Consider the following 16,215-nt stretch of genomic DNA (forward strand, 5'->3'; position numbering starts at 1 on the left):
AAGTTTTAGAAAAACACTTATTTCATATGGCAGAAATTAATATATAAGGTCAGTATGATCTCTGGCAAAATTGATAAGTTTACTTTCAGCACCAACTTCATCTAGCTATTTTCCTTTTTGCCTAATAAAAACCATTCAATGAAAGAGTCTATTATTAGTCATTTACACGTGAACATGAATGTCAATCAGACTCTTCTTTCATTCATATTTTAAGCCATCTTTGAAATTACGGAATAAAATTTCTTCTTTGTGAAATTATGTTCAGGCATAAGAACAGACAAGGAAGACATTTGAAGGAAGTAATATATTTAAGTATTCCTAATTACATACAGTAAGTGATCTTGAAAAATCACTTCGGCTCCAAGGAATTATTTTTAAAAGGTAGTAAGTTATTGTTTTTAAAAATCTCTCACAATAATACAAAGTGAACTGATTACATGTGTTATGGGAGGGTACTTCAAAAAGTTCATAGAAAAACAGAATTAAAAAATATGATTCTTTCCATAAACTTTTTGAAGTATCCTCATATACAATAATTAGACACTGGCTCTATTTTCTATAAAAAAATAAACATCCAAATTATTCAACCAGCCAACTGTCATGTTTATAAATAATTTGTTTTTTAAAATAACATTTTATGTATAAAAAACATGAGTACAACTGATGTTAACTTACCACAGCAAAGAACTTTACAGCATAAAAATATAAACCATAATTAAATGCAAATAAGCTTCCTAGCATCAAAACAAGAACAACAATAAATAAGGGGATATCAACAATAGCTTGTCCAATCCAATATGCAGATGGCCAAAGGCCTGCAAGTTTAAGTTGGGTATAAGCTTTGATCTAAAAAAGAAAAAAAAAAGGAAAACATTTTAAATTATAATTTTAGACGTTTTACAAACAAAACTAATGAGTTATTGTAGAACTCTTAATTTTATAACAACAAAACAAAAAAGGTCACATTCAAGGCCTATGAGCAATAAAAGTCCTCACACTAAATATAAATTCCATTTAGCTCTTGATTAGGCTCGTTATTTCTGAGATGTAACATTTCAACAAAACTTTTAAGAAACAGAATACAGTAGTACTGCTAAGAAACATAAAACTAAGATAAAGCGAAAGGTGTCATAGAGGTTATAGCTATGCAAAGTGAGTAGCCAAACCATCACTGCTTTTGAAAATCTGTGGAAATAGATGAAAAGATAGTTTAAAATGGAAAAGAATTCTCACTTAGAAAAATTAACCTTGCATGAAAACATTAACAAGCTGCCAAGTACACTGGATTTATAGAGGACTTTCAGCTTAAGTGTGAAACTTCGTACACAGATAATGCAATTGAAAGCCTTTTATGTATGATGGTGTAGTACATAAATGTAAGGTTGTTGGGAATATAGAATAGTTTGGTCAGGGCCCTCACCTCGGGTCCAGTTGGGTGTGGTTCATCATTCTTTGTAAGCAAATTGTGTGTGTGTGTGTGTGTGTGTGTGTGTAGTTAGTATGCATGTGCGCCAAAGTATCTTTTTGTGTGTGTGTGTGTGTGTGTGTGTGTGTGTAGTTAGTATGCATGTGCGCCAAAGTATCTTTTTGTGTGTGTGTGTGTGTGTGTGTGTGTGTGTAGTTAGTATGCATGTGCGCCAAAGTATCTTTTTGTGTGTGTGTGTGTGTGTGTGTGTGTGTGTGTGTAGTTAGTATGCATGTGCGCCAAAGTATCTTTTTAATGTTGTTGCTACTCTTGTGTTCTTCTTCAGAAAGGCGTTCATCCGGCACAGCCATGCTTTCGAACCTACGGTTTCGAACCTTCCCCGTTTGGCCGGTTACCTAGCTCATAGACCTGTGTGAAGGGGTGTGGTGACCCAGCCTGGCATGTGAAGGCTTTGTGGCCCAATCTGTGAACGGGCTTGAGGGGTCTGTGGGCTCCAGACCCCGCCTTAGCTCGACAATTGGCCCAGTTCATGCAGGATTACTAGCAGGTAAAAGAGCCCAACAACTAGCGTGGCTGAGTAGCTTTACAACTGGCGTCACGACCAGGATTAAGAGCTAGACAATTGGCGCTGTGAGGATTCCAGGCCTTAGCCTAGCCAGATAAAGATGTTATTTCTACCAAAAGTAAATAGCATTTTCATGTATATTAACAGTAAATGAAATGATCATATTTCTATCTTATGCTCTCATTATTTAATCTGAAATTCAAAAAAATTTTACAAATCCAAATATCTAACAATATTATTCAGTTAATTTTTGTCATCTATACAAATATATACTAAGAATTAAAGATATTATATGAAAGAGCTGGCCATACAGTGAGATGGAGGAAGGCATGAAATATAAAAATTAGTTAAGAAGAGGAGAAATGGAAAAAATGGACAAGTTTTGTGTTCAATCAATTGTTGGAACATGAGACATACGTAAATTCCTATACAAGTATAAAAATACAAACCAAGTCAAATATAATTATTTTGAATAATTCAAGCTTTTGTCATGCATACATTGCTGGTGAGAATGTAAAACGGTATACTCACTCTGGAAAATAATTTGGCAATTTCTTATAAAACTAAACACGCAACCACCATATGACCCAGCAATTGCACTCATGGGAATGTGAAATGAAAATTTATGTTCACACAAAAACCTGTATGCAAATGTTCAAAGTAACTTTATTCATAATAGCCAAAAACTAGAAACAATCCAGATGTTCTTCGATAGGCAAATGATTAAAGTACTGTGGTATATTCCATGAAATACTAATTGGCAATAAAAAGAAATGAACTATTGATGAATAAATATTGGATGAATTTCCAGGGAATTACACTCAGTGAAAAAAGCTAGTCCCCAAAGAAAACATACTGTGATTCCATTTATATTTGAAATATCAAAACTATGAAAGTGAAGAACAGATTAGTGGTTGCCAGAGGTTAGGAACGGGAGAGGGGTGGCTCAAAAAGGGAAACAGGAGGGATCTTTGTGGTGATGGAACTGTTCTGTATCTTGATTGTATCAATGTCAATATCCTTGTGATATTATACTATAGTTTTGCAAGATGTTATCACTGGGATAAAATGGGTAAAGAGTACACAGGATCTCTCTGTATCATTTCTTACAACTAAACATTAATCTACAATTACCTCAAAATAAAAAGCTTAATTAAAAAAATTTAAGTTGAAATGACCAAAAAAAAAAAAAAAAAAATGCAATTGAATTGTTCAGTAAGTTTTATCTTTGAGTGGCGAGGTTATGAATTTTTTTTATACTTTTCTATATTTTCTGAACTACAATGAATATATATAACACAAAATTTAATATTATTTAAAGAAACTCCTAAGCCTAATGTATTACTTCTATACTAAACAAATTAACAAATTTTTTATTGAAATTAGAATTTATTTTTATTGAAATTTATTAAAAATAAAAAAAGAGCTTAAGCTCATTATCCATCACACTCTGTAAATAAAGTTAGATAAACTTGCATCCACTGAATTAAGATCATCCAGAGAGAGGATAAGAGTTTTGATTGAGGAGTAAGATTTTGATCTTAGCAGAGTGATACACTCTGAACAGCTGAAGGACTGTATAAGATCACTGTGTGCTTGGAGGTCAACTAAAGAGAAAGGTGCCGACAAAAAAGGAAAAGAATACCAAAGACCTTCTGTATACTTAGCAATTTTTCCTAGGCCCTGGTGATAAGAATCCTTTTTCACCTTTATTTATTTTTTCATTTAACAAGAATTAAATGCCTTGTACTTGTACTTGTAAAGGGAAGAGGCAGGTCAGTGTGTCAGTTAAGAACATAAAGATCACAGTTAATTCCCAGATCCACCATTTAAACAAGCTGAGTCAACCTCGGTAAGTCATATGAAAACTCCCATCCTCCATTTCCTGATCTATAAAGTGGATAACACACAAACTAACCTCACAATGTTTTAAGAATCAGAGGATTTAATATTTAAAGCACATAACAAGTACTCAAGTAATAAATATTACTTGTTACTATTATTACACTAATAAATTATAATATAATAAATATATTTACAACACTCCATTTACTTATTCCTGCAATAATAATTATACTTAAAACTTGCAATTATGAAAATAGGTTATTTTTTTATGACATCTCTTATTACCAAACCATGTAATTTTTTAACTGACTCATTACCTTATGATTCTCTGCATTTTCCATGGCAAAGTAAGGTGGCATTGCAGCAACAATGATACCAAGCAAAGCTGCTTGAAAATACAGCTCAATTTTAAAAACTATGTCAGTAATTTCCTGAAAGACAACCACAGAATAAGAAATGAAACTGAGAATCAATTTATATCATCTTAATACATCCTAAAGAATATCAAAACTTCTGACAAACACATTAGGATAGCTGTCCTAGGGACAGTCTATATGAAAGAATGGGTGGCAGATTTATTAACAGGCAGTGGTGAACTATGGTACCAACTCTGTCACTTATTAAATAGCTATATGATCCTGAGCAAATCATTGTACTTCCATTTCCTCATCTACAACACAAGATAATCTGGCACATAAATTTTCACCATTTAATAAGAAATAATAATGTATGTGGAAAGCAATTAGCATGTCTACCAGTGGTCCTATGCAAATGATAATGAATATCTGAGAATGATCTTTAACGCTCTTCATTGGTTGTCTGTACTACAGACCATCTGGGATCTTATGGCCCTCCTTTCCTCTAATGAAAAAAGCTGGATCTGAGCTCAGCATCCTATGGAACCAGGAACTTCTCCCAAGCAGGGTAGACTTTAACTCCCATAGGTCCCAATGTCTCTAGCTGCTCCAAAGATCCCTGTGCAGTCAGCTAACTTTACCAGACAAGCCAGTAAACAGCTGGCACTTTAAGTGCAGATATCCTGGACCGAGGGTACTGTATTATTTCCCACCCCCAACAAAGACATTTTCCTACCCTTGTTCTGTAAGAAGACACACCCTGTGGGCAGGGAAGGTACTCTGCACTGGAATGGAATCCACACTGTGTTACAGACACCTAAGCCCTGGCATACCCCTCCATGGGATGATGTGAAAACATCACTGTCTTGTTGACTCTGGCCTTCTAAGTCTTCGTATTTAGCAATAGAGCCAACACCTTAACTCATGCTATGTGACATTGTAGAATTTGTCCCAAACTCTGGTACATGACAGTGGAAGGCCTACATAGATCCCACAAATATGTAAACTAAGTAGTACAAGAAATAGAGATTAATGAGACTACACTTGGATTCAATCACAAGAATCTGATGAAGGAAGGAAAAAAATGTGGAACATTATTAATAAGACCATATCTGAATAGTTAGCTTTAAAAAGTCCCATTTCTTTTTCTCTCATTTCAAAAGATGGTACGTTTACATGTCAGTGTTTGATGGAAAATGTAAACTGCAAGATCTTTTGTAATAGTTATGGATACATACATATGTAGTAACATCACAAAAACATATATGGGAATTATAAATTTTGAATTATGGTTACTCCTGTGGAGGAGAGAAGGAAATAAGACTGGGGAGTGGTAACATGGGATTTTCAACTGTATCTTTAAATAGTTTTATTAAATAAAAACAAGTATGACAAAATAACATCTGAAGCATTTAAAAGATACATGCTTGTTTATTTTCTGTAGGTTTGAAATATTTCACTATAAAAGAAATCACAAAGGATGATCTATAACTTCAATGATTTCAATATCACCTATCCACTAGTGACTCACAAATATTTATTTACTGTACAGAAATCTCTCCAGATTCATATATCTAAAACGCTTACTGAATGTCTATCAGGCAAATGCCACAAGGATAACCAATTCAGTAGGTTCAAAACGGAGATGCTTATATTCCACAAAAGGAACACAAAAATCTCTCTTCTGCCTGTATTCTCAAAATTGGTTAATAGTACTAGGCACCACATTACTTAAAACTGTAAGAAATGCAAGACTCTTTCCTCTTCACCTCACGAAAGCAACAGTGATCAAACTATGCCACTTATTTTTTTAACATCCCTCTATCACTATTGCTACTGTTGCTGCATTACTTCAGACAATCATCATCTCTTCTCAAATGAACTATATTAAAAGATTCTCCAAAAGGAAGGAAAAAGAAATCTCTAATCTAATTTCTTCAACTTTCTTTCCTCTTCTATACCCCAATTCCCCCACAGAAATCTCTTCCACCCTGGTGCCAGTAGTCTGTCTAAAGTTCAAATTTGGTATTACTCTGTCCTCATGCTCATGTCTGAGTTTAACTATAACAAGGAGAGTACTAAGTTCCTCAACCTCATTTCCATTTGAAGATGGCTGTTATCCCTACCAGCTATATCTTAATAACCACCAAATCCTTAAATTTCTACCTTTCAGTATATTTCTAATCTATTCACATTTCACGATAACCGTTATGTACCGTACCACTCTCTCTCACTGGAATTAATTAAAAAGTTTCCTAAATGGTCTCCTTGTCTCTAGTCTTGCCCCTCCACTACATTTCCCACAGTACAACTCGGGTCGTCTTTTAAATCATTACTCTACTCATGCCACTTCTCTGCTTAAAACCATTTAGTAGTTCCTGTGATCTATGTCAGAACAGAGAGTAAACTCCTAAAGACAACACTTTGGCCTTTTTAAATCTGGACCCTGGTGAGATCTTAAGTTTCATGTCTGATCATTCTTTCTCTCTCAATTAATGTATTAAATGCATTACATTTCTCATCCACTTTCCCTTTCACTTCTGGGCCTTTGTACTTCCTATTCCCTCTCTCTAGAATACTATTCTCGTTCCAGTGTTCAGGTACCAGTTGCCCCTCAAATTTTCCCTAGATCCCAACCATCCAATCACAATTGTTTGTGCTGAATACAAGGGTACTTCAAAAAGTTCATGGAAAAATGGAAGATAATACAAATCTTTCCATGAACTTTTTGAGGTACCTTTGTATTCTTTCCATATTCTACCATAATACCTGTATTGATCTGTCATACTGTGAAATACATATTCCGTCTCCAGCCCTGGTTCCTAAAACCCTTACAGATAAGAGCGATAGAATCTTTTGTTCTAATATTTAGCCTTTGACACCAGTTCCTCACAAAGAACACCTAAATCCTTTACAATTTCTTGGGTGATAGGACCATCTTTTGTTTTAATAAGGTGACTCCTTGTCGGCTCCTAAATAAGCCTCAGGATTGGGGCTGGTTGCCAGGGGAACCACCATCTGATTAGAGGGTTGGAACTTTCAGCTCCACCCACCACTCAATCTGCAAGGAGGGGAGAGGAGTGAAAGGTTGAGTTGGCCACCAGTGGCAAGTGATTTAATCAATCATGTCTATGCAATGAAACCTCCATAAAAGCCTAAAAGGACAGGGCTCGGAGAGCTTCCCATTGACAAACACATCTACATGTTTGGAGGGTGAAGCATACCAACTCTACATCTGAACCTTGCCCTGTGTATCTCTTCATCTGGCTGCTTATCTGTATCCTTTATTATATCCATTATTAATAAAGCAGTAAATGCAAGTAAGGTGTTTCCATGAATTCTGTGAGGCACTCTAGCAAATTAATCAAACCTGAGGAGGGAGTCATGGGAACCCCAATTTATAGCCAATCGGTCAGAAGCACAGGTCACAACCTGGGGCTTGCAACAGGCATCTGAAGCGGGCGGTGGGGACAGTATTGTGGTACTGAGACCTTAATGTGTGGGATCTGACACTATCTCCAGGCAGATAGTGTCATAATTGAATTAAATTATTGGACACCTGGCTGGTGTCTGCTGGAGAATTGCTTGGTGCGTGGAGAGAAAACCCTACACTTCTGGTGTCAGAAGTGTTGTGGAGAGTGGCGTGTAGAGTAGGAGAAATGCTGTTTTTTCCTATCTCAAATATTATCCTATTACAGTACAGTACTTCTCACACTATATTATCATTGCTTTCTCATTTGTGCTTCCTCCACTACAGTCATCTTCTTAGTCTCTTGTCCACTGATACATCCTGAGCATTAGCAAAGTGCCTAGCTACAATAAACATTTAATAAGCATGTAAGAATAAATGAATGAATATTAAGAGATTACTGAAAATGATATGATATGTTATCTTTTGAGTATGTAGTAGCAAAGTACATTTAAAAACAGTTGATCAGGAATATAGAAAGTATAGTAAATAATATTATAGCAGAAATTTATGGTTTTATAAAAGGGAAAGGGAAAAAAGCTATTATTTTAAACAATGGGAAAATAAAAATATGTATAAATGGCTTGGCAGAATGAGTTAAGGATTCAACATGATAGAAAAAAAGAAGGGTAAATACATTAAGAAAAAATGTGAGTTTGAGTAAACAGAATTCTCAGGAATTGATATATAAAATTTAAATAAATTAATATAATATTTTAGTTTGAAGAACTGTGACTACACATGAAAACACTTTTATTTATTTATTTATTTATTTTTCGTGACCAGCACTCAGCCAGTGAGTGCACCGGTCATTCCTATATAGGATCCGAACCCGCGGCGGGAACGTCGCCACGCTCCCAGCGCAGCACTCTACCGAGTGCGCCACGGGCTCGGCCCTGAAAACACTTTTAAACAGTATAAGATGTCCTCAGACAACTGGATATTCATATTCAAAAGAATGAAGTTGGTGGAGAAGATGGCCCACTAGTAGGAGACACTGCTCCTCTCTCCCATGGAGATGGAGAATGTATCAAATGCACAGCCACACTTGGATGAGAAAAATGAAAGGAGGGAGCTGGAATACATCAAGGGAGTAACACAGACGTTGGTGAGTGCAGAAACTCAGGATATGCACAAAAAGACAGGAAAATTTCTTGGCCATCACCACCCCATCCCCCAACCCAGAGTGGTGAGGATTCAGGAGGAGTTTCTGCTAGTGGGAAGGCGAGAAGACCAGTGGTCCAAACCATGCACTGTCTGTGCAGCATGAACTTGGTGAACTTCATGAACTTGGTGTCAGGAACTGCTGCAGACACACATGGCTGTGTTGGCCTGGGGAGGAACTTATGCATAGCTGTCCTCATCCTCTGGATCTCAAACTGCTACAGTGAGCTTGGGACCAGGATTTGGCTTTGGACCTGCGCCCTTGGAACAGATGGTCTAGTGCAGTGAGGGTACCACACTCAGGACAAAAGAGGTTGAAGTGCACACCCTCCACACCTAGAAAACACCTAATTCAAATGCAGTGCCCACAGCTGGTAATGCTGCCTATGTTGGCAGGATGTCTGTACCATATTTATAGCCACGAGGAGGTGAGGTGCGGGAGGAGAACCCATACACCTCTCTCTCAGGGGCAGCCTCAGCAGCCATGCACCTGGTCCTGAGAAGTTCCAGCACCACCCATGACTGAATTGACCCAGGAAGAGGCATATGCTGAACCCCAGGCTTCTGCAGCAATCACAGATTTGAGATCAGCCCCAACACCCAAGACCATTTCCTTCTGGATCCCGCAGAGGTTTCACTCTCCTGTGGCCACATTATTGCACTGGTTTATCCACACCTGTGTCCATGCAGCATCCTGCACCCTGGGAAACGCAGGCCAGTGAAGCAAGGGGGCCACTCTCAGGACAGAGGGGGTTGGTGTGCATACATTACAGATTCACTACACTGCATAAGTGGGGTGACTAGCCACTGCTGGCAACCCCACCTTCTCTGCTGAGCCACCTCTGCAGCCATGAATAGGTAGTACAGGACTGGCACACCTCTCTTGGGCACAGAAACATGCCTGCAGCACAAATGAGCTCACCCAAGGCTGCCTGCCCCAGCAAATTGGCTTCAGAGGGATCCAGCCCAGTAGCCCACCAACAGCCCCAGTGACCTTGTGCATGACAGCCCACTCTAGCTGAGGAGATCCAGAGTGTTCCAGTAATGCTCTTAGGGTAACAGGGGCTTGTCCACAACCACAGTGGCCTTGCCCTGAGTGGCCACTCCAAATGAACAGCTATAGAATGCCCAATCATCCCTGCTGGGGGTGAAGGCTCCCATCCAAAACTGCTAATACCTCAACCAAAGTACCCCACTTTAACAGTGGTGCTGAAGACTACCCCAGTGTCCCTCCTGGGAGTGCAGGGCCCCATACTCAAATCCAGTAACCCCACTCAGAGTTGCCCACTTCAACATCGAAGCTACAAAGTACCTCATCACCTGCTTCTAGGGGTACAGGGCTCTGCCAGAGCCCCAGTGAAACCACTGAGTCACCCACTCTAGCTGAGGGGCTGCTGACCACCCCATTACCTACCTCAAAGCCCAAGTTCCTAATCCTGACCCCCAGGAACCCCACCCAGAGTTGTTCATTTAAGCTGGGGACCTTCAGATCACCTATCAAGGCCATGGGACGCTAGCCAGTGTACCAGCAAGACCACCAGGGTGACCCACCTTAGCCAAAGAGCAATAAAGCAACCAGGCACTTCTCCCAAGAAAGTGAGATCTCACCCATGTACTTGACAACCCAACCCAGTGTCCTCGACTTCAGCAAGGAACTACTGAGTGCACCAGCACCTAGGCCATAGAGGCACTCAGAGAAAACTCCAACACTGAAAGGAGTCAAAGTAACCACACAGAGTCTACACTACTGCATCTACTTGGAACCAAAACTAAAACACCCTACCCAACAGTCAATATAAAACATATCTACAGAAGGGAGTCTCTCTCCTCAAAAGCCACTCCTGAATATTAGAAGAAGCAACTGCTCAACCAGATGCCCAGACATCAACATAGGGATACTAAAAATAGGAAAAAACAAACAAACAAACAAAAAACAAGAAAATATAACCCCATAAGGAACACAATAATTCCCCAGCACCAGACTCCAAATAAGAGGAAACCTGTGAAATGACTGAAAAGGAATTTTAAGCAACAATCTTAAAAGAAACTCAATGAGATAAAAGAAACTTCAGATAGACGACACAACAAAATGAGGAAAAAAAAAAAAATCCAGGATCTGAAAGAGTAACTTTGTAAAGAGATAATTTTATTTTTATTTATATTTTGTTGGCATTTGGAAGTTTCTTTCAATACTCCTGTATCTACATTTCAGGTAAATAATATTCATTTTTAAATTATCTTAATTCTTCTTGATTAATACAAAAAATACTATGCTTCACAAAAATATAAGTACCAAAACAGAACTGCCTTTATCCTGAAGCAAACTAATACTGGGAACTACTAAACTTTAATGTAAACCACCCCCCATCAAGTTTTAAGAAGACTAGAAGATCTCATGACATAAATTTCTACAGATTTTGTTTGTTATTATTGCTTAACTTTTAATAATTGTTCTCTCTATATATGATATACATATAAAATTTTACCTATATATGTTTGCTTACTTGAAAGAATGGGGTACTCCAGATCTGGATGGTTTCAGTCACATTTAAATGATAAAGATAGTAATTACTAATGATATTCATCAATACAGGTAAAGAATAAACCATAGTACTATTGAAAACAGCTGCAAAAACATAGTCCTACAAAAAAAAAAAGAGACTTATTACATATTGTACATGAGTATAAATATATTATTGCTACATACTGAGCTTTTCTCACCAACTAAGCTAACGCTCACTGACTATACTGAAAAGCAGCTTCAACAAATCGTAGAATACACAACGATAGATACAGACAACCTAGGTTAGAATGTGCAGATATTTTGATGTTTTAAACAAAAATATAATATAAAAATAAAATTAAATTCCTTGTAGCTTTATAAATTGGTCATCCATCAGGACATAAACATATCATAAATAAACACAGCTAGGTATTTCCAAAAGGAAACTATAATTTCCAACTAATGAGGTCAAATTGAAACATAATTAATTTTAGAGAAAATATTTTAATCTCTTATAACTCTCAAATAGGTATTCACGTGCATTACTCTTACCTTTTCTGAATGCATCACATTTAAAGCTGCACTATGGGGAGCAGCAGATACATAGTCACTGTCATTAAACATCGTCACCATTATGTTCTGGTTTGTGAAAAAGCTAATAAGATCATTGATATCTGAGTCTGGTATTAGAAAATAAGCAAATAATAAAGAATCAGTTTAAATGAGAAACAGACATAGGCTTTTAATAACATGGAAAGACAACTCTATTTTTAGAGAAATATTTTATGTCCATTAGTTAACACATGATTTAGAGCACTGGCTATGGAGCCAGTCAGCCAGAATTCAAATCTGAGTTGTACCACTTACACTATTTGTCCTTCAAATAGGTTACCTACATGTTCTGAACCTTAGTCTCCTCTTTTATAAACTGGAGATAAGTATATCTTCTTCAAAGGTAGAGTGGTCATGAGAATTAAATGGTTGAATGCACACACAAGGCTTAGAACAGAACCTGGTACATGGCAGTTGTGCAAATTTCACCTGCAACAGCTACAAATATTACTAATACTGAAAAGTTACCTATAATATTCAAATAAAATTTGGTTAAATAGTGAGAATAAAAACGTATGTCAATTTTAGGTAACAAGATAGCCTGCTGAACTCAGAAAGGTATATAGTCTTGGGTGTGGTAACATCACTCCCTAGAGGATTTTTGTATGCTCTGGGCAGACAAGTTTTATAAATGAAAGTTGCCTTAACTATCTTAAAATATTCAAACACATAACCAGGTTTCTATCTACATTCTCTAAAGTGCTTAGAGCCAAGGGAAAGATTTTGAATCCTGTCTGAGGTTTAAATCCATACAAACATGTCTGATGAATAGAGGCAATTTCCCCTCTATCATCACAAAAAACAGAATTCAAGGAAGAACAAACGTGACTTTGAGAGAAATCCAAATCAAACAAAGCAAAACACTATCAGTAACTGAATCGTATGGCAGGGTTGATCAGACTCAGCACCAAACTTGTGTGTCACAGAGAATAGTGCTTTTAGGTAAACAGCGATAGTACACTTATTCTCAACTTAGTACCTTAACTGATCTCTCATCTTTAGCTTGCAAGAGTGGTTATATACTCTGAGAAGAGAGCTATATAACTGAAGGAACTGTACTGCCTGTGATACAAAAAGTTTTGCAAGGAGAGTAAGATACACCACCTACTATATACACACAGAGGCCAGTGACTCCTAAAGTTTTACTTTGGACCAGCAACAGGGCCTAGGAAAATATGGGATACATAAACAAGCAACTCTTAAGAATACTAAAAAATAATGGAAGCAACAAACGTTGAAAATACTAGAATTTCTGCAGATCAAGGAAAACGAACTTAGAACATAGTTTTGAGATACACGTAAAATTCTTCAAACACATAAAAAATTCACAATTATCACAGCATATAAGGTTCAATTCAGTACTATATTTTAGAAACATCAAATGTACATTAAATCTAAAAGCAAAAATTCTTAAAGAAAAAAACTGCAAAACATAATATTTCCTATTCGAGAGTAATGTTCTACTTAAACCTATCTTCCCCCAAAAGGATGAGGTTATACAATATATTAAGATTTTAACACCAGATTTTAACAGTGATGATTTTAATGTACTTTATATAATTCTTATTATTTTAACATTGGGCAAAGTTCTTTAGTTAGTAGTCAATCAAAAAGGAGAGATACTAGAACATGGGGGAAGTGTTAGGAAATGTTAAACCCCAAAGAGTTTGTGATTATAGAAAAGGTTATATAAAATGCAACTTTCTAATGTATTTCAGCAAGATTAAGCACATGAAGCTAAAGCTCTTGTTTTATTGTAAATTTCTTTACTATAACTAATTCTTCAGATAGTCCTTGAAAGATTAAACATTTCTATGTAGATATATATCTGGATAAATATTATATACTGTAACACTTTCTAAAGAGGGTTTTTTAACTTCTGAAGTTCATCATGAACTATGAGATAAAGTATGCTACTAAGAATAATGTTGCTACTATTTAAAAAAAGGAATTTTATGATTACAAGCAGTATAAACTAGAATGTTTTTAAGACTGCTATTTACATTTAAATCAAAATTTCATTTCTGTATTATTCAGCATCTATAAAGTATTTCGCTTAACTTAGATATTGTGTAGACAAACCATGCCTTTACCTTAAATACATTTCTAAAATCCAAATCTCTGATCTGTCTCTACTCCTTGATCCCATTCCCCTCCCAACACACATTCACAGACCTTCACACACTCTCACCAGTAGAATTTTGAAGAAGCAGACTTGTCTTGTATTTATGAGGTTTATCTCCAGGTTTTAGGAAATATAAGTCTGGAACAAGTTTGATGGGAACCACAGCATTTTTAAAAGAGTGATGAACCAAAAACATAAAAATTTGAACTGCAAAAAAAATTAAAAGCAGAAACAACCTGAAAGGAAAAAAAAATTATTAAAAATCTTTCTTCCCATCTCTAGAGATTTAAACCCCAGACAGTTAAAAGGTAATCACTAAAAAACAAAAAACAAAGAACAAAGAAAACTTTTAAAAAATAGAAATCCCAACTCCCCAAAATGATCTCATGACAATAATGGAGAGAAAGCCAATACTAAAAAAATTAAAAGTTATAAAAGTATATTTTAGGATAGAGTCACCTTTAAATTTTTATAGGATATGTAAACATATAACTGTTAAAGAACCAGACATTATGTCACAAATATTTATGTCTCTATACTCCTAAAGGAACTATTTCCTGCCCTTCTTCATTATAACTATTTACTTTCCACATATTAACAAAATATTTTAGATACAGAGCATAAAATTAAAATACAATGAAACTTCGAATGATTCGTGAAATTTCACCCTAATTACAATTTACTCACATTAATTGCCACTGCTCCTCTTAGGAAGCAAAGCAAGGTATAATAATGCCCTTCTATCTGGAAGGCTGCTATTTATTAGGCAATATATCTGTACATTATATTTGATAAGTGTCACAATGAGGTGGTTGGAGAGCTTAGATCATAACGTTTTATTTAGCAAGTTATAATTTTCAAATACCCTATTATATTTATTTTTTTTACTTTTTTATTTTTTAAATTGATTATATATATATTTGGGTACAGAATCAAATATCAATACATGTGTACAATATTTGGTGATCAAGTCAGGAAAATTAGTATACTCATGCTTACAAAACATAATTTTTGTGACCCTTAACTAGTTTCTTGCCAACCCCCTTTTCCTCCCCCTTTCTCACCTCTAATAACCACAGTTCTCTCTTTTTAATTTCTTTTTGAAAGTTTAATGTATTATTGTGATTGTTTCTTTCTCTCTCCCTTCTTCCTTCCTTCTTTCTTTTCTTTCTTTATTTTAGCTCCCACTTATGAGTCAGGACATGCGGTACTTCTTCTGTGCCTGGCTTATTTCACTTAATGCAATTTTCTCTAAGTTCATCCATGTTGCTGTGAATGGCAGAATTTCATTTTTTTTTAAATGGGAGAGTAGTATTCCATTGAGTGCATATACCACATTTTCCTTATCCAGTCATCTGTCAATGGATGCTTAGATTGCTTCCAACTCTTGGCTATCGTAAATAGAGCTGCAATAAACATGGGAGTGTAGGTATCTTATTGACATGCTGATTTCCATTCCTTTAGGTATACCCAGCAATGGGATTGCTGGGTGGTATGGCAGTTCTATCTGTAGTTGTTTGAGGAAACTCCACACTGTTTTCTCTAATGGCTGCACTAATTTACAGTCCCAACAACAGTGTAGGAAGGTTCCCCTTTTTCCACATCTTCACCAGCATTTACTTAAAAAAAAAAAAAGTCATTCCTAAATTGTTATAAGTACACCTAAGTTGGCATTTCTAAAAGCATACTACATTAAAATACAGTTCCTTAATAAGTTAATAAGTGTTTTAGGTTAAAAAAAAAAAATCACGATTAAAAAATATTTGGAAACTCCAGTTTAAACAAAGGTGAAGAAATTTCTTTACCATAGAACCCTTCAAGTGTTTTTAATGAACAATGTTTTAACAAATGGAATACAAAATGTAACATTTTTAAATATATTTGACTGCAAAACACTTTTTGCTACAAACTATGAGTGCTCCCTCAAATTTATCTGTTGCAGTCCTAATCCCGAATGTGATGATAGTTAGAGATGGGACCTCTGGAAAGTAATTTGGGTTAGAAGAGGTCACGAGAGTGGGGCCGTTATGATGGGATTAGTGTCCTTATAAGAACAGACACCAGAGAATGCACTCTAGCTCTCTCTTTCTCTCTGCACACACACAAAGTCACGTGAGCACACGGTGAGATGGTGGCCTTCTGCAAGTCAT

General features: G+C 36.1%; 1 protein-coding gene across 4 annotated transcripts in view; it reads right to left on the minus strand.

Moving 5' to 3' along the window:
• ABCA5 (ATP binding cassette subfamily A member 5) overlaps positions 1-16,215 on the minus strand; it is an 83,879-nt gene that overhangs the window by 14,240 nt on the left and 53,424 nt on the right. For all 4 annotated transcript variants that reach the window (XM_063080797.1, XM_063080799.1, XM_063080798.1 and 1 more), the window contains 5 exons: positions 14,132-14,301; positions 11,881-12,008; positions 11,330-11,467; positions 4,154-4,267; positions 676-846 (listed from right to left, as the gene is read on the minus strand). In XM_063080797.1, coding sequence (XP_062936867.1) covers positions 676-846; positions 4,154-4,267; positions 11,330-11,467; positions 11,881-12,008; positions 14,132-14,301 — 721 coding nt within the window. The remainder of the gene's footprint in view (positions 1-675; positions 847-4,153; positions 4,268-11,329; positions 11,468-11,880; positions 12,009-14,131; positions 14,302-16,215) is intronic.

Source organism: Cynocephalus volans, chromosome 16, assembly GCF_027409185.1.
Source record: "Cynocephalus volans isolate mCynVol1 chromosome 16, mCynVol1.pri, whole genome shotgun sequence".
NCBI classification, from domain to species: Eukaryota; Metazoa; Chordata; class Mammalia; order Dermoptera; family Cynocephalidae; genus Cynocephalus; species Cynocephalus volans.